Source organism: Oncorhynchus tshawytscha, linkage group LG16, assembly GCF_018296145.1.
Source record: "Oncorhynchus tshawytscha isolate Ot180627B linkage group LG16, Otsh_v2.0, whole genome shotgun sequence".
Lineage (NCBI taxonomy): Eukaryota > Metazoa > Chordata > Actinopteri > Salmoniformes > Salmonidae > Oncorhynchus > Oncorhynchus tshawytscha.
This window is the reverse complement of record NC_056444.1, coordinates 25,788,957-25,814,586: the sequence shown is the minus strand read 5'-3', so window position 1 is coordinate 25,814,586 and position 25,630 is coordinate 25,788,957. Positions and strand designations below refer to the sequence as shown.

General features: G+C 42.8%; 1 protein-coding gene across 2 annotated transcripts in view; it reads left to right on the top strand.

Annotated features, from left to right (window-relative positions):
• LOC112215571 (NEDD4-like E3 ubiquitin-protein ligase WWP1) overlaps window positions 1–23,305 on the top strand; it is a 60,425-nt gene extending 37,120 nt beyond the window's left edge. For both annotated transcript variants that reach the window (XM_024374696.2, XM_024374697.2), the window contains exons 7-23: window positions 2,558–2,769; window positions 6,825–7,182; window positions 7,296–7,391; window positions 7,599–7,773; window positions 8,868–8,922; window positions 13,553–13,637; window positions 13,860–13,988; window positions 14,307–14,379; window positions 14,500–14,571; window positions 14,879–14,967; window positions 15,175–15,334; window positions 15,427–15,560; window positions 17,805–17,945; window positions 18,330–18,555; window positions 19,473–19,569; window positions 19,783–19,855; window positions 20,027–23,305. In XM_024374696.2, the coding sequence (XP_024230464.1) occupies window positions 2,558–2,769; window positions 6,825–7,182; window positions 7,296–7,391; window positions 7,599–7,773; window positions 8,868–8,922; window positions 13,553–13,637; window positions 13,860–13,988; window positions 14,307–14,379; window positions 14,500–14,571; window positions 14,879–14,967; window positions 15,175–15,334; window positions 15,427–15,560; window positions 17,805–17,945; window positions 18,330–18,555; window positions 19,473–19,569; window positions 19,783–19,855; window positions 20,027–20,126 (2,275 nt within the window). In that variant the 3' untranslated portion in view covers window positions 20,127–23,305. The remainder of the gene's footprint in view (window positions 1–2,557; window positions 2,770–6,824; window positions 7,183–7,295; window positions 7,392–7,598; window positions 7,774–8,867; window positions 8,923–13,552; window positions 13,638–13,859; window positions 13,989–14,306; window positions 14,380–14,499; window positions 14,572–14,878; window positions 14,968–15,174; window positions 15,335–15,426; window positions 15,561–17,804; window positions 17,946–18,329; window positions 18,556–19,472; window positions 19,570–19,782; window positions 19,856–20,026) is intronic.
• Window positions 23,306–25,630: the final 2,325 nt, after the last annotated feature.

Sequence of the window (25,630 nt, the reverse complement as noted above, 5' to 3'; positions counted from 1 at the left end):
GAGGATTCTAATATTAATATATATATGAGGATTCTTATATATATATGAGGATTCTTATATTAAAATATATATATGAGGATTCTAATATTAATATATATATATGTATATATGAGGATTCTAATATTAATATATATGAGGATTCTTATTAATATATATGAGGATTCTTATATGTATGAGGATTCTTATATTAATATATATATGAGGATTCTTATAATATATGTATGAGGATTCTAATATTAATATATATATGAGGATTCTAATATTAATATATAAATATGAGGATTCTTATATTAATATATATATATGAGGATTCTAATATTAAAATATATATATGAGAATTCTAATATTAATATATATATATGTATATATGAGGATTCTAATTAATATGTATATATGAGGATTCTAATATATATATATATATATATATATATAATTTTTTTTTTTTAAATGGTATCTTATGTTTCAAAAATAAACGTTGGAAGAATGCTTTGAGTAGTTCATGATCCTAGGGTTGCAACACATACGTGATAGCCCCATTGAAAATCAGTTTTCTCAATTTTTTTAAATTTTATACTGTTCAATTCAACTCCAAACAAAAATAGTCAAGTAGACTCTGCCACGCAGTATGATATGGGCAAAACATCTAGGCCTAGTTAATTGAACTGTTGAAATCATGAAAATATAGTGATTCCAATTGTAATATAGTGGCAGCACCTTGCTAAGAAAAGACAAACTAACAGAAAAGACAAACAAGCAGACAGTAGTTTGCTGATCGTAGGATACACTGTTAGTTTGTGTAATTTTTGAACGCTTGTTGAAAGCAGCATGTTACCAACATAGTTGCATTCATCTGACCATGCTAAGTGAATGGCAGTGTCCGTGGCTCTGTGGTCACGCAACTGCTTTCTCCTTGAGTAACGGGGTACGGCTTGGTGTGTTTAGCGGCATGCAGGAGGAGGGAGAGGACTCCAGTATCAAATGGGGTAAACTCTAAACACCGGAGTTGTGTATCACATTTAACAAACCAAACATTGAAATTACATTTTAAAGGTTAAGGAAAAACTCAAACTGGTCCATTTATCAATACTGGTATACTGCCCAGCCCTATCTATTTGTACTGATATTTTACTTGATATTTATTTCACGGTTTATTGAAAAAGTTTCAGTTTTTGTGAAGTCTCTTTGTACTACCTTCAGTGCATTCGAAAAGTTTTCAGACCCCTTGACTTCCTCCATTTTATTTCATTACAGCCTTATTCTAAAATGGTATAGTTTAAAAAAAATCTATCTAGGCACAATCCCTTTAATGATAAAGCAAAAACAGGTTTTTATAAAACTTGCAAAAAATATAAAACAGAAATACTCTCTAAATACTTATGTAAAAATAAACTTTGCTGTGAGACTTGAAATTGAGCTCAGGTGCATCCTGTTTCCATAGATCATCCTTGAGTTGTTTCTACAACTTGATTGGAGTCCACCTGTGGTAAATAAAATGTATTGGACATGATTTGGAAAGGAGTGTGCGTGTGGATAAGGTCCCAGAGGTGACAGTACACGTCAGAGCAAAATTCAAACGAATTGTCCGTAGAGCTCCGAGACGTGATTGTGTCGATGTACAGATCTGGGGAAGGGTACCAAAAAGTTTCTGCAGCATTGAAGGTTCCCTAGAACACAGTGGCCTCCATCATTCTTAAATGGAAGAAGTTTGGAACCACCAACACTCTTCCTAGAGCTGGCCGCCAGGCCAAACTCAGCAATCTGGGGGAGAAGGGAGGTGACCGATAACCCAATGGTCACTCTGACAGAGCTCCAGAGTTCCTCTGAGATGGGAGAACCTTCCAGAAGGACAACTATCTCTGCAGCACTCCACCAATCAGGCCTTTATGGTAGAGTGGCCAGACGGAAGCCATTCCTTAGTAAAAGGCACATGACAGCCCACTTGGAATTGACCAAAAAGCACTTAAAGGACACTCAGACCATGAGGAACAAGATTCTCTAGTCTGATACCAAAATTGAAGTCTTTGGCCTGAATGCCAAGCATTGCGTCTGGAGGAAACCTGGCACCATCCCTACGTTGAAGCATGGTGGTGGCGGCATCATGCTGTGTGGATGTTTTTCAGTGGCAGGGACTGGGAGACTAGTCAGGATCGAGGGAAAAGATTAACGAAGTGAAGTACAGAGCGATCCTTGATGAAAACCTGCTCAGGACCTCAGACTGTGGTGAAGGTTCACCTTCCAACAGGACAACGACCATAAGCACACAGACAAGACCACTTTACAGGTGTACCAAGCTAGTAGCGTCATACCGAAGTATGTAACTATGTTCTGAGTAAAGGATCTGAATACTTATGTAATATAAAAAAGTCTAAATCTGATTTTTCTTTGTCATTATGGGGTGTTCTGTTTAGATTGAGGGGCTAAAAAGAATGCTGTAACGTAAACAAATGTGGAAACTCGAGGGGTCTGAATACTTTCCAAATGCACTGTAAACATTACCTTCATATCAAATATTCAATTCACATGCAGAGATTACAATTGTAAACTTCTAATCCTACAGCTCAGTGAATGGTACGGGGTGTGCTCCCACCTATAACGGGGTGGACAGTGAGGGTCCCTCCACCTCCTCTGTCCACAGCGACTCCAGCCCCGGCCCTGCCCCTGCCCCTGTTGTCAACGGCGATGCAGCGTCTTCCCCGACCCACCAGACGGCCAGCCCCAAGCCCACGCCCAACCTCGCCCCCACCGACAGTGACGTAGCCAATAGTACTGGTGAGAGTAGCACCTCATTTGAATATTGAAGTTCTGGAGTTATCCATAGTTTTTCTACCAATGGGTTATGTTCACTCACCCACATGTCATGCTGAGAAAAACATGTTGTCACTGTTGTAGTAAGACTAAAAATAAAGCCTGCTTAATAGAGATTCTACATTGAAGTGACTTTTAGTTTAAGAAACTGTCCCTTATTGATTTTGACATCCCAAAAATCCAAACTTCTCTATATGGGTTGGTCCACAAATTTAGTTCTGTTTGGGAACTGTAACTTAGTGAAAAATTAACTTTATTTCACAGAATTGTAACATTGTCAGAAAGCGCACATCTTCAACTTAATAGGTACTTATACTTTTTTATTAGGTGCCAAATAAAGTAGTCTGTCTGCAGATCTTACTTTTTTTGTAAGCTCCTGCGCATGTGTATATCACCTTCTGCAAATGTGTATATGCTCTACTTTACACATAGAGAACAGGCTACTCTGCAATGGCTGCATGATCTCACATAATGATTCCAGTATTGTACTTTACAGAATAATAGTATAATATAGTATAACGTTACTGTAAGACAAAAACACAAAGTTTTACAGGTGAAATGTCTATGCGGTATATGCATACCAACCATTTGATCTCAATCAGTTTTCATGGGAATAAGCTGAAGCACGCATGAGTTCACCAGCTGTTCCGGATGACTGATCACTCTCTCCGTAGCCGATGTGAGTAAGACCTTTTAAACAGGTCAAAATTCACAAGGCTGCGGTGCCGCGACGTCGGTTGCGATTAACGTCTTATGGTATATGGGACGCTTGCGTCCCACTTGGCCAAAAACCAGGGAAAATGCAGCGCGGCAAATTCAAATAAATTGATATAAAAATCTAACTTTCATTAAATCACGCATGTAAGATACTCAATTAAAGCTACACTCGTTGTGAATCCAGCCAACATGTCATATTTTAAAAAGGCTTTTTGGCGAAAGCATAAGAAGCTATTATCTGATGATAGCACAACAGTACACAAAGAGGGTAGCATATTTCAACCCTGCAGGCGCTACACAAAACGCAGAAATAAAATATAAAACATGCCTTGTCTTTGACGAGTTGGCACTCCAATATGTCCCATAAACATCACAATTGGTCCTTTTGTTTGATTAATTCCGTCCATATATATCCAAAATGTCAATTTATTTGGCGCATTTGATCCAGAAAATAACAGCTTCCAAAATGCGCAACGACTACATGGCCAAGCACGACTCCAACACCATCATTAAGTTTGCTGACGGCACAACAGTGGTAGGCCTGATCACTGACAATGAGAGAGCTTACAGGGAGAAGGTGAGGGCCCTGGCAGAGTAATGCCAGGAAAATAATCTCCCTCAACGTCAACAAACCAAGTAGCTGATTGTGGACTTCAATAAACCTTAGAGGGAGCACACACCCATCCACATCAACGGGACCTCAGGGGGAAGGTGAAAAGCTTCAAGTTCCTCGGCGTACACATCACTGACGATCTGAAATGGTCTACCCAAACAGACAGTGTGGTGAAGGGCCTGGCCCCCAAGACCCTCACAACGTTTTAGACGCACAATTGAGAGCATCCTGTTGACCTGTATCACTGCCTGGTATGGCAACTGCGCTGCCCGCAACCACAGGGTGGCTCGTGTGGCGCAGGCAGTGTGCCCAACGCATCACCAGGGGTACACTGCCTGCCTTCTCAGGACACCTAAAGCACCCGACGTCACAGGAAGGCCAAAAAGATCAAGGACATCAACCACCCGAGCCACGGCCTGTTCACCCCGCTACCATCCAGAAGACGAGGTCAGTACAGGTGCATCAAAGCTGGGATAGAGAGACTGAAAAACAGCTATATACTAGCCCATAGACATGGAGTCACTGGTCACTTTAATGTTTAAATACTGCTTATTAGATGTTCAATGTTTCTTTAAAAAATGCTAAACCATATTAAAGTGAGATTTCAGTTCACGTAACAGAATTGACCTGTTTATTTATTTTACATTAAAATTAATCACATGAAGTAAATATTAATCTCTAGGAATGATTAAGGCTTTACAATGATGGTGAAAACGTACTCTTCCTAGAAGTCACAGAGGGTGCCCAGTGGGACATAGCAAAATACAGAATTTTTGCCCTTTTAGCAAGTCTTTATCCATATTAAATATCCTGACGTTTGCAGTGTACATAGCTGGCCTGCTGCAGAGCTAATTTCCCTACTGTTTTATTCTAGCCTTGTTCATGGTTGAGTTGATCCAAGGGAACAGAATGGATTCATTTAGATCAGCCTGTAATCCCTCTCTGCTGCTGTCCTGTCAGCACCTCTGGCTCTAAGAAAGCCCCTAGGAGGGATCAGCCAGACACCGAGGAGAGCAGTGATTTAAGTTTACATATTTCGGCAAGCCACAGTGGAGAGGGGGAATATGGTTAGCTAGGCTCTCAGACAATGGTTGGAGTAAGGTTTGAACCATAGCAAGGTAGTTCATTGGAATCATTGTTTAACCCCTTAGAGTCGATGTCCACGCCCCGATGTCCTTCATTTTAAGCTAGAGATGTTTTTTTTTTGCATGAGCTGCGTCTCAATCACTGCATCAGCCAATGTCGCCCTTCCACATCTGCAGTGAAAGGTGTCTTCAGCGTCCGAATGGTTTGTTCTACAAACCTCACTGAAAATAAATATCATCGCAACATGTAAAGTGCTGGTTTCATGAGCTGAAATAAAATATCCCAGAAATGGTTCCATATACACAAAAAGCTTATTTCTACCACATTTTGTGTCAAGTTTGTTTACATCCCTGTTAGTGAGCATTTATCCCTTTGCCAAGATAATCCATCCACCTGACAGGTGTGGCATTTCAAGAAACTGATTAAACAGCATGATCATTACGCAGGTGCACCTTCTGCTGGGGACAATAAAAGGCCACTTTGAAATTTGCAGTTTTGTCACACAATGCAACAGATGTTTTGAGGGAGCGTGCAATTTGCATGTTGACTGCAGGAATGTACCCCTGCCTCACAACCGCAGACCACGTGAATGGTGTTATGTGGGCGGGCGGTTTGCTTATGTCAACGTGAACAGAGAACACCGCCACGGGGCAATGGTATGGGCAAGCGTAGACCACAGATCACAAACCCAATTTGCATTTTATCGATGGCAATTTGAATGCACAAAAATACTGTGAAGAGATCCTGAGGCCCATTTTTTTTAGTTTAAGGTATCTGTGACCAACCGATGCACATACCTGTATTCCCAGTCGTGAAATACATACATTAGGGCCTAATGAATGTATTTAAATTGACAGATTTCCTCATGAACTTTAACTCCGTAAAATCAATTAAATTTTTGCATGTTTTAAAAAAATATATTTTTGAGACTCGAACATATGGGGACTCATGAACATGATGGGGTTCTCTGCTTTGCTATACGACCCCCACCCCCACAAGCATCACGGGACTCGTCTGAAGTCGGTACAGCCGATCTGACACACTTATAAGACTCTCTCATGAGCACGTACATATCGGTTGTTTTGTTCAAGGACGCCCACAAGACTAATCTGAAGGTAGCCGGGTACCACTTTTTAAAAAATGAATGGAAATGTATATTATTGCTTAAAATAAAGGGTTAAATACATCTAAAAAATAAAATGGAAACTGCAGTAGTTTCCTGGTATTTTATTTCAGGAGGTAGATCAGCTTTAATATTGCAGATTGATGGAAGCTACAATCTAATTGTCTGCATCACTTCTAATCCCCAATTTTTTTTTTTGCATATACACACGTCTGTGTGTGTGTGTGTAAACACTTAATTTTTTTAATTTACTCCAATTGGCGTAAACTAGTGGTTTGGTCTTTTTTCTATTTCTCAGATATAGGATTCAATGCGTTTCTATGGGCTAATAGCCATAAGGCCAAATTCAATGTTTCATCAAAACAAATGTTTATTCTTTTTGATACCTTTAACACTGCTGTCGAATCTCTTTTCTTCACCGATTGTTGTCCTTTCCCCTTGCTCTTTTTCACACCTTTTCAATTGTCTTTCCCTCTATAGTTGTAGTTAGAGGTGAGGCCGCTGCTCCTGCCCCCTCCACAGACGAGACCCTGCCCCCTGCAGACGGCCCTGAGGACTGCAGCGAAGCCACCTCTGGCCCTGCTCCAGCCACCAACCCAGCTTTCACTTCCACAACTGGTCCCTCTCCCCCTCAACCCACCACAGAGGCTCCCTCCACTGAGCATGACAGTGCTGCTGCTCCCCCCTTCTCCTCCTCTTCAGCCTCGGGCCAGGCAGCCCCAGCCTCCTCCACCCCCAGTTCCACTGTGGAGGCAGCAGGGGGCTCCAGTGGGGCAGATGAGGCGAAGCCCAGACAACAGGCCCCCAACGCAGGCACTTCAGACCCCCTCCCCCCTGGGTAAGTGACGTCTCACTGGATTTTTAACTGTTTGTGCTGTACCTGTGTCAGTCGTTTTTAATATCTGTGAGTGTTTGTTATCCGGTCTTGTGACCATGTGTATTGCTCTGTAGGTGGGAACAGAGGAAGGATCCCCATGGAAGAACCTACTATGTGGATCACAACACTAAAACCACAACATGGGAGAGACCACAGCCACTCCCGCCAGGGTCAGTAAGATGGCTATTTGCGCTGTGTTGACTAACACAATGTCAGCATGTTACCAAGATCTGATCTCTGACATCTGTTATTTTTCGATCCCTTATAGTAGGACATTGCATATTGGTCTTCTGTCTCTATCTGTGAAAAATGTACACATGACTAAGCTGCTGCTAAATGGCATATAATAGTAAATATACTTTCTCGCGCTCTCTCAGTTGGGAAAGGCGTGTGGATGACCGAGGCAGGATCTACTATGTGGACCACAACACCAGAACCACCACGTGGCAGAGGCCCACCATGGAGTCAGTGCGTAATTTTGAGGCATGGCAGTCCCAGCGCAGCCAGCTCCAGGGGGCAATGCACCAGTTCAACCAGAGATACCTCTACTCGGTAGGGACCTCGTCTTCCTCCTGCCCCCAGAAACCAATTTGTTGGCTATGTCAGAGAACGTGGCGGATAGGAAATATTAGTGCTTTCAGAAAGTATTCAAACCCATTTTTACTTTTCCCACATTTTGTTGTTACAAAGTGGGATTAAATGTCGGTGGAAGAACAATTCTAACATTTGTAGAAAATGTATGAAAAATAAAACACTAATAGATCTTGATTTAGATAAGTACTCAAACCCCAGAGTCAATATACGTGGTTACAGCTATGAGCATTTCTGGGTAGTTCTTTAAGCTCTGTTAAGTTGTTAGCTACATTGAAGATTTGTATTTTAAGAGGAAATAAAATTCTCAGTTGTAGGCAACCGATACACTTCTGTTTTGTGAAGAGCAAATGTCAGTTCAGTGTAACATATTCATATTGACCTTTCTGGCCCATCGAATAAACCCAGGGTCCCTGCCAACAGCTAAATGTTAATCTGCCAAGCAAATTATAGAATATGTTTTCACATTATTCTCAGAATGATCATCAACCAATTACTCAGCAGCATAAACAAACCAGAAAGGCCTCTGGTCTGAAGCTACAGGAGAACTCCTGGCTTTTATGTCAAACAAATCTAGTTTTTCACTTTTTGTATGCATATCCATGTGTTCATTTAATCAGCCTTTTAAAATAAATTATATCATTGATTACTTGTTTGTAAAGGCTCAGACATGAGTGAATCTTAATCTTACCGATAGACATGTCTGTAGTCACCCCATGTCCTCACATCACTCAGTGTTAGTGATCACTCAGTCCTGGTCCCTATAGCCAACGATGACACCTCTGATGTAGTGCTTTGAGAGGTTTCACTGGGCTCCCCTAACCCTTTGAACTCTCCTGTAATCTCATCTGCTCTGACGATGATAAGCACTCTACACTGACTGACTACCATGGAGGGATCTGATGTAGTCAGCATTTTGCTGATGGCCGGCTAGCGAACTGCTCAGTTACTCACTTTAGTTGGGAAATCATCTCATTTGGACTATTTTCCCTTTGTTCCTTCTCTATCGGTGCTTTATGGACGTGTATGTGATCTCTATTCCACGGTTCATCCAGGCTTCCATGATGTCGGCAGAAAACGACCCTCTGGGACCGCTGCCTCCTGGTTGGGGTAAGTTCAGTTCTGAATTTGTGATGTTCTCAATTTAGGACCCACTGTGTTCACTATTTGATCTGTAGTGAGGTTGTTCCATAGTTGGCTCACTGTCTATCACCTTTTGGATTTCATCATGGTTTATCTTGGCTTGGTTTGTGGCCAGATGTACAAGATTGATACTGAAATGATCTTGTATATTTTTTCTCCATGCATATTCGGACTCTTTTTGTACATTCACCTCTTGTCCTCTATTTGCAGTCTTGTCTGTTGTAGTTCCTCCTGTTCTCTCTCTGTCTGTTTCTCACAATTCAATATCAGGGCTTTATTGGCATGTGGAACATATGTTTACATTGCCACAGCAAGTGAAATAGATAAACATTACACTTGCAAAAGTTCCAAAAGAATATAGACATTTCAAATGTCATTGTGTGTTGTAATAATGTGCAAATAGTTAAAGTACAAAAGGGAAAATAAATAAATGGATTCTTCAATTACATTGAGCTGATTTTCTGATGTGCTGTTCTTTTCCCCGTGGTGTATTGTTTTAGTGATTCACCATAGCGAAGCTGTAGGCTCAGGTTTTCTGTGGCTCTGTTTTTGGTTGGATCTGTTTCTCAACATCCTTAGGTTTTTGCATTCTTCATCAAACCATTTGTCATTGATGTTAATTTTCTTAGGTTGTCTTGACATTTTTAGATTTGATAAGGAAGCTGAGAGGTCAAATATACTGTTTAGGTTTACTGCCAAGTTACACCTTCACTATTAGTGAGTCATTTTGTCCAGGAAATTGTCTAGAAGGTATTGAATTTGTGTTGCCCAATTTTGTTTTTTGATAGAGTAGTGTGGAAATCTATCTATAGCATTGTTTTTATACACTGCTCAAAAAAATAAAGGGAACACTTAAACAACACAATGTAACTCCAAGTCAATCACATTTCTTTGAAATCAAACTGTCCACTTAGGAAGCAACACTGATTGACAAACAATTTCACATGCTGTTGTGCAAATGGAATAGACAACAGGTGGAAATTATAGGCAATTAGCAAGACACCCCCAATAAAGGAGTGGTTCTGCAGGTGATAACCACAGACCACTTCTCAGTTCCTATGCTTCCTGGCTGATGTTTTGGTCACTTTTGAATGCTGGCGGTGCGTTCACTCTAGTGGAGGCATGAGGCGGAGTCTACAACCCACACAAGTGGCTCAGGTATAGTGCAGCTCATCCAGGATGGCACATCAATGCGAGCTGTGGCAAGAAGGTTTGCTGTGTCTGTCAGCGTAGTGTCCAGAGCATGGAGGCGCTACCAGGAGACAGGCCAGTACATCAGGAGACGTGGAGGAGGCCGTAGGAGGGCAACAGCCCAGCAGCAGGACCGCTACCTCCGCCTTTGTGCAAGGAGGAGCACTGCCAGAGCCCTGCAAAATGACCTCCAGCAGGCCACAAATGTGCATGTGTCTGCTCAAACGGTCAGAAACAGACTCCATGAGGGTGGTATGAGGGCCCGATGTCCACAGGTGGGGGTTGTGCTTACAGCCCAACACCGTGCAGGACGTTTGGCATTTGCCAGAGAACACAAAGATTGGCATATTCGCCACTGGCGCCCTGTGCTCTTCAGATGAAAGCAGGTTCACACTGAGCACGTGTCAGTCTGGAGACGCCGTGGAGAACATTCTTCTGCCTGCAACATCCTCCAGCATGACCAGTTTGGCGGTGGGTCAGTCATGGTGTGGGGTGGCATTTCTTTGGGGGCCGCACAGCCCTCCATGTGCTCGCCAGAGGTAGCCTGACTGCCATTAGGTACCGAGATGAGATCCTCAGAACCCTTGTGAGACCATATGCTGGTGCGGTTGGCCCTGGGTTCCTCCTAATGCAAGACAATGCTAGACCTCATGTGGCTGGAGTGTGTCAGCAGTTCCTGCAAGAGGAAGGCATGGATGCTATGGACTGGCCCGCCTGTTCCCCAGACCTGAATCCAATTGAGCACATCTGGGACATCATGTCTCGCTCCATCCACCAGGGTAGCCTAGTGGTTAGAGCGTTGGACTAGTAACCGGAAGGTTGCGAGTTCAAACCCCCGAGCTAACAAGGTACAAATCTGTCGTTCTGCCCCTGAACAGGCAGTTAACCCACTGTTCCTAGGCCGTCATTGAAAATAAGAATTTGTTCTTAACTGACTTGCCTGGTTAAATAAAGGTAAAATAAAAAATGCCACGTTGCACCACAGACTGTCCAGGAGTTGGCGGATGCTTTAGTCCAGGTCTGGGAGGAGGTCCTTCAGGACACCATCCGCCACCTCATCAGGAGCATGCCCAGGCGTTGTAGGGAGGTCATACAGGCACGTGGAGGCCACACACACTACTGAGCCTCATTTTGACTTGTTTTAAGGACGTTACATCAAAGTTGGTTCAGCCTGTAGTGTGGTTTTCCACTTTAATTTTGAGTGTGACTCCAAATCCAGACCTCCATGGGTTGATAAATTTGATTTCCATTGATAATTTTTGCATGATTTTTTGTTGTCAGCACATTCAACTATGTAAAGAAAAAAGTATTTAAGAATATTTCATTCATTCAGCTCTAGGATGTGTTATTTTAGTGTTCCCTTTATTTTTTGAGCAGTGTATTATTTAGCTCCTTTGGCTTTGATGCCTTATGTTTGAGCAAAGCTCTGTTCAAGTAGTGTGATTTTGCTCTGATCTGATGGGTGTCAGTGGACTGACTGAATGCTCTTTTTTATTTAACTAGTCAAGTCAGTTTAGAACAAATTCTTGTTTAAAATTACAGCCTACCAAAAGGCCTCCTGTGGGGATAGGGGCTGGGTTTAAAAATAAATATAGGACAAAACACACATCACGACAAGCGAGACAACACTCTTGGTTAGTAAGTAGGGAAGGGCTTGTAAATAAGCATTTCACTAAGTTCTACACCTTTTGTATTTGGCGCACGTGACAAATCAAATTTTGATTTAAAGAGACCTAAGACGACAACATAGCAAGGCAGCAACTCATGACAACATGGTAGCAGCACAAAACATGGTACAAACATTATTGGGCACAGACAACAGCATAAAGAGCAAGAAGGTAGTGACAACAATACATCACGCAAAGCAGCCACAACTGTCAGTAAGAGTGTCCATGATTTGAATGAAGAGATTGAGAACTCTCCAATTTGAGTGTTCGTTGCAGCTCGTTCCAGTTGCTAGATGCAGCGAACTGAAACGAGGAGCGACCCAGGGATGTGTGTGCTTTGGGGACCTTTAACAGAATGTGACTGGCAGCACGGGTGTTGAATGTGGAGGATGAGTGCTGCAGTAGATAGCTCGGGGGGTGTTAATAAATAAGCAACAACCAGTGGGTCTTGCGACAGGTATACAGAGATGACCAGTTTACAGAGGAGTGTAGAGTGCAGTGATGTGTCCTATAAGGAGCATTGGTGGTAAATCAGATGGCCGAATGGTAAAGAACATCTAGCCGCTCAAGAGCATCCTTACCTGCTAATCTATGAATTATGTCTTCGTAATCTAGCATGGGTAAAATGGTCATCTGAGTCGGGGTTAGTTTGGCAGCTGGTGTGAAAGAGGAGCGATTACAATAGAGGAAACCAAGTCTAGCTTTAACTTTAGCCTGCAGCTTTGATATGTACTGAGAGAAGGACAGTGTACTGTCTAGCCATACTCCTAAGTACTTGTATGAGGTGACTACCTCAAGGTCTAACCCTCTGAGGTAGTAAACACACCTGTGGGGAGAGGGGTGTTCTTCTTGCCAAACCGCATTAACCTTGTTTTGAACAACTCCAAAACAAAAGGTAAGGGCAGAGAAAGCTTGTTGGACACTAAGAAAGCTATTGTTGTAGAGCGTTTAACATAAAGTCCGGGGTGGGGTCAGTTGCGTATGAGACTGTCATCTGCATATAAATGGATGCGAGAGCTTCCTACTGCCTGAGCTATGTTGATGTAAATTGAGAAGCGTGTGGGGCCTAGGATCGAGCCTTGGGGTACACCCTTGGTGACAGCCAGTGGCTGAGACTGCAGATGTTCTGACTTTATACACTGCACTCTTTGAGAGGTAGTTAGCAAACCAGGCCAAAGACTCTGAGAGACTCTGGGTTGAGGTCAGTGATAAAGTAGTCTACAATACTACTGCCAAGAGATGAGCTATATGTGTACCTACCATAGGAGTCCCCTCGACGCCTACCATTGCCTACGTACATTCCCAGCGTCCAACAGAGCTGCAGGAGTTATGACACGTTTAGTTGGTTATGTTGCGTCTAGGGGGCATATGTGGGTGGGAATGCTGGTTTTAGGTCGCCACAGACTAGTACATGTCCTTGGGCCTGGAAATGGTTGATTTTCCCCCTCTAGGATGGAGAAGCTATCATCGTTAAAGTATGGAGATTCTATTGGGGGGATATAGGTAGCACACATGAGGACATTTTTCTCTGAGATCATTTCCTTGTAATGTAAAATGTTCATGTTTTGACTAATTTAATAGTGGGTTAGGTCTGCTCTATACCAAATTAGCATACCCCCAGAGTCTCTTTCCTGTTTCACACCTGGTAGTTTGGTGGCTTGGACTACCAGCTCTCTCTTTCTCTCTCTCTACTTGCATGTTGATTCGTGAGCTAAACCGTTCTGTCCCCCCCCTCCCAGAGCGACGTGTGGACTCCAACGACCGGGTGTACTTTGTCAACCACAGCACCAAGACAACACAGTGGGAAGATCCCCGCACACAAGGGTGAGCCCTGCTAGCTCTGTGGCAACGCCATGTCCTGCCATATTGATCTGATAGTAGCTAACAAAAACAGAAATTAGTAGAGTCTCTCTCTCTGTCTCTCTCTCTGTCTCTCGCTCTCTCTCTCGCTCTCTCTCTCGCTCTCTCTCTCGCTCTCTCTCTCGCTCTCTCTCTCGCTCTCCCCTTTTAATATTCTCGCTCTGTCTCTCACCCCCCTCTCTCCAGGCTCCAGAATGAGGACCCTCTTCCTCAGGGTTGGGAGATCCGATACACGCGGGAGGGCGTCCGCTACTTCGTAGATCACAACACTCGGACCACCACCTTCAGTGATCCGCGCACAGGGAAGTCCTCTGTGTAAGTAGTGGACTGAACTCTTGATTTTTTTTTTTTGGGGGGGGGGGGGCTGTACTTATGACAGACTGGGCCTGTTTAAGAGCAGCTGCTCATAAAACAGTCATTAGTTACGGTGTCTTGTGATGCAAGGAGCAGCAAACCTCTCTGCTTGTTATTGTTTAATTTACATATTCAAGAAAACCACCATCTCTGAATCACTAAGATCTTTTTGGATATTTTTCCAGTTCATTATGGCTTCATCAAACAATTCTTCTGGCCACATGATGATGATTAGTTATCCTGTTACTGTGTCCCTGACCTCTGCCACTCCCTCCTCAGCACCAAAGGCCCACAGATTGCGTACGAGCGCAGCTTCAGGTGGAAACTAGCACACTTCCGCTACCTCTGTCAGGTATTATTATGCTCCCTATGTTCTTCTGTTTGGATTGTTTTAGTTTGGATGAAGGGATGGTTGTTTTGCACATTCCAGTCACGTTTTGATATCACAGCCACTTTTTCTTTCTTTCTCCAGTCCAACGCACTCCCCAGCCATGTTAAGATCACCGTGTCTAGGCAGACGTTGTTCGAAGACTCTTTCCAACAAGTAAGAGTTGGTCTTTGTCTGTGTGGAACCGGTTGTAAGAAAATAATAAACAGGAGACACACAGACAGCAACACACAAACACACGTACAGTTCCTTATGGCATGTCACATTGTTCCTCACTGACTATATCATTTGTGCAACTCAAAGTAAGACAATTGTATGATTACATGTGATAAGTTGCAGGATGATGATTGTGTTTTAATATTATGGACTGTATTACCCCTGCCTGCAAACCACATTTCACTCTGGGTAAAATGTTTTTAGTGGCTTGTTCTCTGTAGGCTAATGCTATTATTTGTGTTTCCAGATTATGGCCCTGAAGCCTTACGACTTGAGGAGGAGACTGTACGTCATCTTCAGAGGAGAAGAGGGACTGGACTACGGTGGCCTAGCCAGGTCTGTCACAACCACTCACATCGCAGTTGCACACACTGATAATCACCCTTTAGTCTTTTAGGCCATTTCTGTAACCATATGCCTGTCAGTAAGATTATTCCAGACGTGTTTGAAAGAAACATGCACAGTAAAATTATATGTCCCAGATCTTTTTTTTTTTTTCCATTGCCAGTCTTCACTTCTGACTCTCTCGCGTTGTTCCCACAGAGAGTGGTTCTTCCTGTTATCCCACGAGGTGCTCAACCCCATGTACTGCCTCTTTGAGTACGCTGGCAAGAGTAACTACTGTCTGCAGATAAACCCAGCCTCCACCATCAACCCTGATCACCTCTCCTACTTCTGCTTTATAGGACGATTCATAGCCATGGTACACCACACACACACACACACACACACACACACACACACTCCTTCAGCAGAATCATGTGAACATTCCTGGTCTCTCTCTCCTGTCCACAGGCTCTCTTCCACGGGAAGTTCATCGACACAGGCTTCTCTCTGCCATTCTATAAACGCATGTTGAACAAGAAGCTCATCATCAAAGACCTGGAGTCCATCGACCCTGAGTTCTACAACTCTCTGATCTGGATCAGGTAGGCAGACTTACCGCTCTCGTCACCTGTCCTGGCCAGGAACCACAAGGTTGTGGGTTCCATTCGCACAGGGATAAAAGCATCTGCTAACTGGCATATACAGTGCATTCGTAAAGTATTCAGACCCCTTGACTTTTTCCACATTTTGTTACGTTACAGCCTTATTCTAAAATTGATACATTTCCCCCCCCCCCCTCATCAATCTACACACAATACCCAATAATGACAAAGCAAAAATGAAAATATCACATTTACATAATTATTCAGACCCTTTATACAGTACTTTGTTGAAGCACCTTTGGCAGCGATTACATCCCTACTGCATGATGCTGCCACCACCATGCTTCACCGTAGGGATGGTGCCAGGTTTCTTCCAGACGTGACGCTTGGCATTCAGGCCAAAGACTTCAATCTTGATTTCAAAAGACCAAAGAGTCTTGTTTCTCATGTTCTGAGAGTCTTTAGGTGCCTTTTGGCAAACTCCAAGCGAGCTGTCATGTGCCTTTTACTGAGGAGTGGCTTCCGTCTAGCCACTCTACCATAAAGGCCTGATTGGTGGAGTGCTGCAGAGATGGTTGTCCTTCTGGAAGATTCTCCCATCTCCACAGAGGAACTCTAGAGCTCTGTCAGTGACCATTGGGTTCTTGGTCATCTCCCTGACCAAGGCCCTTCTCACCCGAATGTTCAGTTTGGCCGGCGGCCAGCTCTAGGATGAGTTTTGGTCGTTTCAAACTTCTTCCATTTAAGAATGATGGAGGCCACTGTTCTTGGGTATTTAAATGCTGCAGTAATGTTTTAATAACCTTCCCCAGATATGTGCCTCGACACAGTCCTGTTTTGGAGCTCAACAGATAATTCTTTCGACCTCATGGCTTGGTTTTTGCTCTGACATGCACTGTCAACTGTGGGACCTTATATAGACAGGTGTGTGCCTTTCCAAATCATGTCCAATCAATTGAATGTACCACAGGTGGATTCCAATCAAGTTGTAGAAACATCTCAAGGATGATAAATGGAAACAGGATGCACCTGAGCTCAATTCCGAGTCTCATGGCAAAGGGTCTGAAAAACTCTGTTTTTATTTTTTAATACATTTGCAAACATTTCTAAACCTGGTTTCACTTTGTCATTATGGGGCATTGTGTATAGAATGCTGAGAAATGTTTTTATTTAATACATTTTAGAATAAGGCTGGAGCGTAACAAAATGTGGAAATGGTCACGGTCGGAATACTTTCTGAATGCACTGTACACTGAGTGTACAAAACATAAGACTCTGCTCTGTCTGTGACATGGACTGAACAGGTGAATCCAGGTGAAAGCTATGCTCCCACTTGTTAAATCCACTTCAATCGGTGTAGATGAAGGGGAGGAGACTGGTTAAAGAAGAATTTAAGCCGAGGCATGGGTTGTGTATGTGTGCCCTTCAGCGGGTGAACAGACCAGACAACATATTGAAGTGCCTTTGAACAGGTTATGGTAGTAGGTGCCAGGCGCACCGGTTCAAGTGTGTCAAGAACTGCAACACCGGTGGGTTTTTCATGCTTAAGTTTCCTTTGTGTGTCAAGAATGGTCCATCATCCATAGCACAGCCAGCCAACTTGACATAACTGTTGGAAGCATTGGAGTCAACATGGGTCAGCATCCGTGTGGAAAGCTTTCGACACCTTGTAGTCCATGCCCTGACGAATTGAGGCTATTCTGAGGGCAAAAGGGGGTGCAACTCTATATGAGGAAGGTGATTACCCATTTTAATCATTGACTACCAAACCCCTAAGCAATTTTCTCCTGTGTAGGGGTAACAACCGTGTGGTCTAGAGATGTACTTAGTTTATTCCTGAGCCACCCGTAGCGGGTCAGAAGAAACCGTAAAACATCCAGTTTTCAGGGATACAGCATCACCTTGATAGTATTTTTCCCTGAAAACCGGATGTGGGGGCCCAGGTCAGGCGTTTTATTTTACGCCTGCTTACTACATTGTTAGTCCATAACGTTCTCCCTGTCTCTCCAAGGATAACAACATCGAGGAAATCAACATTGGTCCTGTGCTAGCCAGCGTACACTGTGGTGCTCTCTCATCTCCATGGACAAACAATATAGACAAGTGTGGGGCTAGAGATTTATTTCTCTCTTAACATTGAACCTGAGAGCCTTGAGTCTATGGTCCTTCACTTCAGGGATAATAACTTCCTGCAGTGTGGTCTAGAGATGTGCTATATATAATGGTGCTTGTCCTTCATGACAGGGATAACAACATCGAGGAGTGTAGCCTAGAGATGTACTTCTCTGTGGACATGGAGATCCTGGGGAAGCTCACATCACATGACCTGAAGCCTGACGGCAGCGACCTCCTGGTGACGGAGGAGAACAAAGAGGAGTACATCGGGTAAGGAAGTGACGGACCGATCACAGAGCAGCTTGTTCACGGCGACACAGGCATCCAATGATATGCGATGAGCAATTGTGCCCATGTATTTTAGTATGATGTTAACATGGTGATAATAGTGCTGCCGCTTAGTGACGTACATCCTCATTTTGCTAATCTTACTGCTGTTATAATGGATTTTTTTGCTTCAAGGTACTTGCAATAGATATTCTCCATTGAACAAGCTTTTGAATCCAGGACTGTGCTAAATCTGTGTCCTAAACTGGCCTGATATCAACTAGCTAAATATTTGTCATCTTTGCATTCCTTACATTGCTCAAACCTGAGGCTGCTTAGGGTCTCATCCTTATAATCATAACTGTCACTACATCATGTTTCCTACAGGTTGATGGCAGAGTGGCGGTTCTCCCGCGGCGTGGAGGGCCAGACCAAAGCTTTTCTGGACGGCTTCAACGAGGTGGTGCCTCTGCAGTGGCTCCAGTACTTTGATGAGAAGGAGCTTGAGGTGATGCTGTGTGGCATGCAGGAGGTGGACCTACAGGATTGGCAGAGAAACACTGTGTATCGCCACTACACCAGGAACAGTAAGCAGATCATCTGGTTCTGGCAGGTAGGTACATCCAATCACCCAAGGTCATGGGTTCAATCTCCGCGACGGCCTTTCCTTTCAGTGAAATGCCTTTCTTGCAAGCTCTAAACCCAACAATGCAGTAATCAATAACAATGTCATGCAAGAAAATAACAAGGTCATACAAAAACACAAGATGAATAAAAATAACAACATGAGAAAGTAGGCAAGCATACTATTTACAATGAGCAGGGATACTGGAGTGCCAGAGGTAGATGTGTATTGAGGTAAGGTGACCAGGCATCAGGATATATGATAAACAGAGTAGCAGCAGCAGCATATATGATTGTGTGTAGAGTCAGTATAAATGTGTGTGTGCTGGAGTGTCATTGTGTCGGGCCCTGTGGGTGTGTTTACAGTCTAAAAATAAAATACAATCGTCAACTCTCATAATCCGTGTAGCCATTTTGTTAGATATTTAGCAGACTTATAGCTTGGGGATAGAAGCTGTTCAGGAGCCTGTTGGTGTCAGACTTGATGCACCGGTACCACTTGCTTTGCAGAAGCAGAGTGAACGGTCTGGCTTGGGCCTTTCACACCGCCTGATATAGAGGTCCTGAATGGCAGGGAGCTCGGCCCCAGTGATGTACTGGGCTGTCCGCACCACCCTCTGTAGTGCCATGCAATCAAGGGTGGTGCTGTTTCCATACCAAGCAGTAACGCAGCCAGTCAAGATGCTCTCAATGGTGCAGCTGTAGGACCTTTTGCCAAACTTTTCCAACCTGCTGAAGGGGAAAAGGTGCTGTCACGCCGCCTTCACGACTGTGTGTGTGGAGCATTTTAAGTCCTTAGTGATTTGGACACTACCTGCCCTGAATTCCCATATGTTTCTGTACAGGTATGTTGGTAAGGATGTTGTATGTTGTCGCAGTGTTAATCGTCTGTCTGTGTGTGTACAGCTGGTGAAGGAGGTGGACAACGAGGTGCGTCTGAGACTCATGCAATTTGTTACGGGGACCTGCAGACTGCCTCTAGGGGGCTTCGCTGAGCTCATGGGTTAGTGACACACCTACGACTAACCTTCATGTCCATCGATATGGGGTTGAACAATTAGTCAGGATTTATCTATGTGCCGTTCTGGCTCGGAGAAGGCTTGCTTGTTAATTACCCTCTTCTGTGGAGAACGTAGGTAGTACTGGGGGAAAGGGCTATTTAGTTCAAGTATTTGCAGTGATTTATTTTGTTCACCATCTTTCTCTGTCTCTGTAGGTAGTAACGGGCCCCAGAAGTTCTGCATTGAGAAGGTCGGAAAAGACACTTGGCTCCCTCGGAGTCACACTTGGTGAGTGGTCCAGATCCACGGCAACATCCTGCTTGTAAATCAAATCAATGAATGTTGTTTCAATGTCAAATAATAATGTGTTGGGTGTAAATCATGTCATACTTGAATACAATGACTGTTTCTTGTTTTGCTTTCAAACTCAATTACTGGATTTTTGCTTATTTTCTTCAGCTTTAACAGGCTGGACTTGCCCCCGTACAAAAGCTTTGAACAGCTGAAGGAGAAGCTGCTCTTTGCTATCGAGGAAACAGAAGGATTTGGCCAAGAGTAGAGAAAGATGTCTCGCTCTCTACCACAGTGTATCCAGCCATGTAAAACAACAAATGAAACATTGCACACAACTACCAATGTACATAAGCTATTTTGTCATTTTAAAAACCAAATCTTGATTCACAACTTCATTTTAGCAATCCCCCTTATACTATACCCCATTAAAATATGCAAGAATTTCAGCTTTTCCTCCGCTTTTAAAAACTGAAAAATCTATGTATGATTATAATTTTTTTCTCCCCTTTTTGGCTGGTTTTTAAAAGGAGACTGAAAACGTGGAGAGGATTTTATAGTTGAACCATAACTTATGGCTCTAGTTTTATAGAGCTTTTAAGGGTGATTGTAGTGTTTGGTCCGGTGCCTGGGTTTTTTTGGACCTGTAGTTGTGATTGTGCTGCGCTTGCATGGCTGCCTCCAGAAAAGAGGAAGACTGCCTCCAACCCCAACTGCACATCCACTCCTATCAACTTAAGCCAGCTACCCATCAGCCTGTCAGTATTGTCGTTGAATAAAAACCAGTATTCGGTAGCCCTGTCTCAAGTCCCCTCCAACTCTGCACCAAGATAAGAGTATGGTGATTAAAGGTCCAATGCAGCTGTTTTTATCTCTATATCAAATCATTTCTGGGTAACAATTAAGTACCTTACTGTGATATTGTTTTAATCATTTTAAATTTAAAACAAACTAATAGCTTCTTAGCAAAGAGCAATTTCGCAAGGAAGAATTTCACTAGGACTGTCTGGGCGTGGTTCGAGTTCGGAAACTGTAAATGGCTGTTATTTGCAGAGGGGTTTGGAACTTAGTGGTCTATTAACCCATTTACAGCTGGGTGACGTCACCATGGAATGCCAAAACCCTCCCACCAAAACAGGCAGAAATTTCAGGCCGTTCTTTTCAAACAGCCCTTACACTAAAAGGGCATTATAATTTTCACAATATTATTCCAACCTCATAGTGTGGAGATGTATATTCATAAAAACAAGAATCACATTTTTGACTGCACTGGGCCTTTAAAGTCTGGATGAGTGGATGGTACCTTCACGTTAGATTATCCAGTCGTGTTGTACCTTGGATTATGTGTAAACTTGGCGCTGTCGGCTACAAGGAAACGCTTACTTTTTTTCTGGGCTTGAGTCAAGAACCAACAGCCTTTACTGTTGAGATTTGTGAGAACATGACTCAAGGAGAGGACGGTCATCAGTTTTTACTCCGTGGTTGTGTGTAGCCTACACGGGTTTGTTGCTTCAGAAGAGGACATGGATCAAATAAGTGGTTCCATTTTACGAATGAGTTAATGGGACCCCCACCCCCCCCCACCTTGTATTTTTTTTGTGGTAGTAGTTGCCTGATAGAATGGTACTTGCATAGAGATTCTATACTTTTGAATTCTAGGACCCCGATGGGTGTTTGTTACTGTCAGTTTATGTACACCAGCTCTGAGAGACATGTTGTGACTGGTGGTTTGGGGTTGGGGGATTCTAGGTCTCTGCTGCAGTGGCAGGTTTATCACTGGCACTTAAAGCTATGCTTTGCCATGGCACTGCACCTTGCTACTCTTATCATTTACCTGCCTATTTAATTTATTAAGTAATGTTCTTTTTTTCTTTTTTGAGAGGGAGATTATATAGCCTTTGTCTCAAATGCTGTATGTTCACCCGAAGCAAAGCAGTTGCTACTAATGGAGAGAAATAAACACAAAATGAAAAGAAGACATTTAGTTATGGATGTATCGATCTCCTGTGGCCATTTTTTATTACATTTTTTTGCAAGTGTGTGTGGTGCACAAACTCCCTTTCTGGGATAGTAAATTGATTAGTTACTTGACTTTCCCTGCTAAGAATGTTGATCTGTATGTCACATGCATACAACAGAAATGTCAGTACCAGAAGTGCTTCCTCGTGCTAGTTGCTACCCACTAAATGAATGCTCATGTATTCAGCAAAAGATGTCCAAAAATGCTGTAAAATCACAATGTTTCCTTGCCATGAAATTTTCTTACTCATAGACTTAGTAGCTAAGTAACTGAGCAGCCTTCTGAAGGGACAATGATTGTTAGTGTTACGCAGTGGATATCCCACCTTGAAACCCTACAAGGTCATATGCATCATCTTTGTGCAAGGATGCATAGGTGTTCCAGCTCCCTTGAGCTATAGTGTGGTATTGTGCCATTGACGGTCAAATAGAATAACCTGCGATAACCTTCTGCAGTGCAAACCCCACCCCAGTGCAAGTTCTTCCATTGATAGCAAACCCCACACCATGCCAGTCCACATTCTCCTATAGGTAGTAAACCCCACACCATGCCAGTCCAAGTTCTATTAGTATGTCAGCAACACATTACCTGCCATGCCAACCTTGATGCTTTAGGCTGTCCTTTTCTTATTTTGCAGATGTTTATTTTTTTTGTTGACATTTTTCTCTCTTGAAATGTGAAATCTCTACCAACACCTCTGGTGCTTCTTTTGTTTTGATTGTCTGGTGAGGGAGGGACAAGCCCTAGCCCATCAGCTGTGACAAAGCAGTCTGCGTTGAAATCTGTCCTGACCACTGCAAACCATAATTTAGATTAGTTAGAACTTCACCATGAACCTATGTCATGTGTATATAACATCGATTCACTTCCTATTGGTGAGAGGAGGAGGGATGGCAGAGGAAAAGGAGCATTTGTGTAACTACCCTTGTCTGAATGACAGACGGAAATCAACCCGCCACCTAATGACATGCTTCCTTTTGAACGAATCAAAGAAATCAATTGTAAATGAACAATGTAAAAAAGTAAAGTACTTAATAATTATACTTCAGAGCCTCACCAACATCGACAGACGGGCTCTGTGATGCCTCACTCATATCAGAGATGAATTGTAACATATCGACGTAGATGCACACTGTAAAACACCTAATACTACACTGTACAGAGCGCCCCCCTCTACCCGAGACTATAGAAAATGCATTGGTCTGCTTTAACCCTTGTCAATGAATGACTAGAAGATGGATTTATGAGACAAAGAAATAAACCCATACCCCTCATGCTTTTCTTTTTTGAGAGACGTGGGGGTGTCTGAGGCCTTCTGCTCAGGATTCAAACCTGTCACCTATTTTTGTTCTTAAACATGTTTTTGTTTTTTTTGGTTGGGTCTTGCCTGTGGAAAGAACCATATTTAATAAATATATCTGACCATCTTTACAACTGGGTTTGAGTTCATTCAAATTATTGTGAGTGAAACTGCATAGATTTAAGGCCATGGTTGGGACTGAATACCATTTCAACAATGAATTGACCACAACTGACTTAGTTTTCCACAATTATTTACATGTTTGCTGAATCTTGAGGCTATTTTCCCAAAACCACAAACCCAAAATGCAAAGCTCTCTACAAATCTCTAGCAAAAGCAAACATTGCATTCAAAACTATTGCAAAAAAAAAAGTCAAATGACAGGTCATTTGAATACAGTTGAAGTCGGAAGTTTACATACACTTAGGGTAGTGTCATTAAACTTTTTTTTTTTTTTTTTTTCAACCTCCACAAATTTCTTGTTAACTATAGTTTTGGGAAGTCTGTTAGGACATCTACTTTGTGCATGACAGAAGTACTTTTTCCAACAATTGCTTAGACATATTATTTCACTTATCATTCACTGTCTCACAATTCTACATACACTAAATTGACTGCCTTTTTAAACAGCTTGGGAAATTCCAGAAAATGTCATGGCTTTAGAAGCTTCTGATAGACTAATTGACATTTGAGTCAACTGGCGGTGTACCTGTGGATGTATTTCAAGGCCTACCTTCAAACTCAGTGCCTCTGTGCTTGACATCATGGGAAAATCAAAAGAAATCAGCCAAGACCTCAGAAAAAAAATTGTACACAAGTCTGGTTCATCCTTGGGAGCAATTTCCAAATGCCTGACGGTACCACGTTCATCTGTACAAACAATAGTACGGAAGTATAAACTCCATTGGACCACGCAGCCGCCATACCGCTCAGGAAGGAGATGAACGTAGAGATGAACGTACTTTGGTGTGAAAAGTGCAAATCAATTCCAGAACAAAAGCAAAGGACCTTGTGAAGATGCTGGAGGAAACTGGTACAAAAGTATCTTTATCCACAGTAAAACGAGTCCTATATTGACATAACCTGAAAGCCATTATGTTTGGGGGAAAACGGGGGTGTCTTGCAAGCCGAAGAACACCATCACAACCGTGAAGCACGGGGGTGGCACCATGTTGTGGGGGTGCTTTGCTGCAGGAGGGACTGGTGCACTTCACAAAATAGATGGCATCATGAGGCAGGCAAATTATGTGGATATATTGAAGAAACATCTCAAGACATCAGTCAGGAAGTTAAAGCTTGGTCGCATGGGTCTTCCAAATGCACAATGACCCTAAGCATACTTCCAAAGTTATGGCAAAATGGCTTAAGGACAACAAAGACAAGGTATTGGAGTGGCCATCACATAGCCCTGACCTCAAGCCTATTTGTGGGAACTGAAAAAGCGTGTGCGAGCAAGGATGCCTACAAACCTGACTCAGTTACACCAGCTCTGTCAGGAGGAATGGGCCAAAATTCACCCAACTTATTGTGGGAAGCTTGTGGAAGGCTACCCAAAATGTTTGACCCAAGTTAAACAATGTAAAGGCAATGCTAACAAATACTACTTGAGTGTATGTAAACTTCTGACACACTGCGAATGTGATGAAAGAAATAAAAACTGAAATAATTATCTACTATTATTCTGACATTTCACATTCTTAAAATAAAGTGGTGATCTGACTGACCTAAGACAGGGAATTTTTTCTAGGATTAAATGTCAGGGATTTTGAAAAACTGAGTGGAAATGTATTTGGCTATGGTGTATGTAAACTTCTGACTTCAACTGAAGATCTGTCTACCAACCAACAACATACTGATGTGCTCCACACAAAACACTATGAATAGCCCATCAGTATGTTTATGCCTTTTCAGTGTTGCACTGTAGCCGGTTGAAAAAGATTGTTACTGAAATGTAGATAAAACAAAAGCAATACAGTGAGACACTTATTTCCAAAATGCAGTATTTTTGAACACTTGTGTTTTGTTTGTAACACTTTCCATACCCAACAGCGGAAAAACATTCAGTCAGAAAGGGTTTTCTGTACAAAAATAAATGAGTGGTTCATTCTTTCAAACTCGAAAGACAAAAACACTTGCAAAATGTAAGAAAAAAGACAGGCTGCCTCCAATTTTGGTCTGGCCACAGCACCTCATCTAGATCACTAGCGATGTTTTCCCTGGCTAAACAGCTGGGAAAGAATCTTCTGGAGTGACGGATCCAGCCGCCGAAAGCCCCCACATCAACTTCACCATATGCGTCCTCCATTGCCTCAGCAAAAAAATAAACGTCCACTCACTTTCAACTGTGTTTATTTTCAGCAAACTTCGTGTAAATATTTGTATGAACATAAGACTCAACAGCTTAGACAAACTGAACAAGTTCCACAGACATGTGACTAACATAAATGGAATC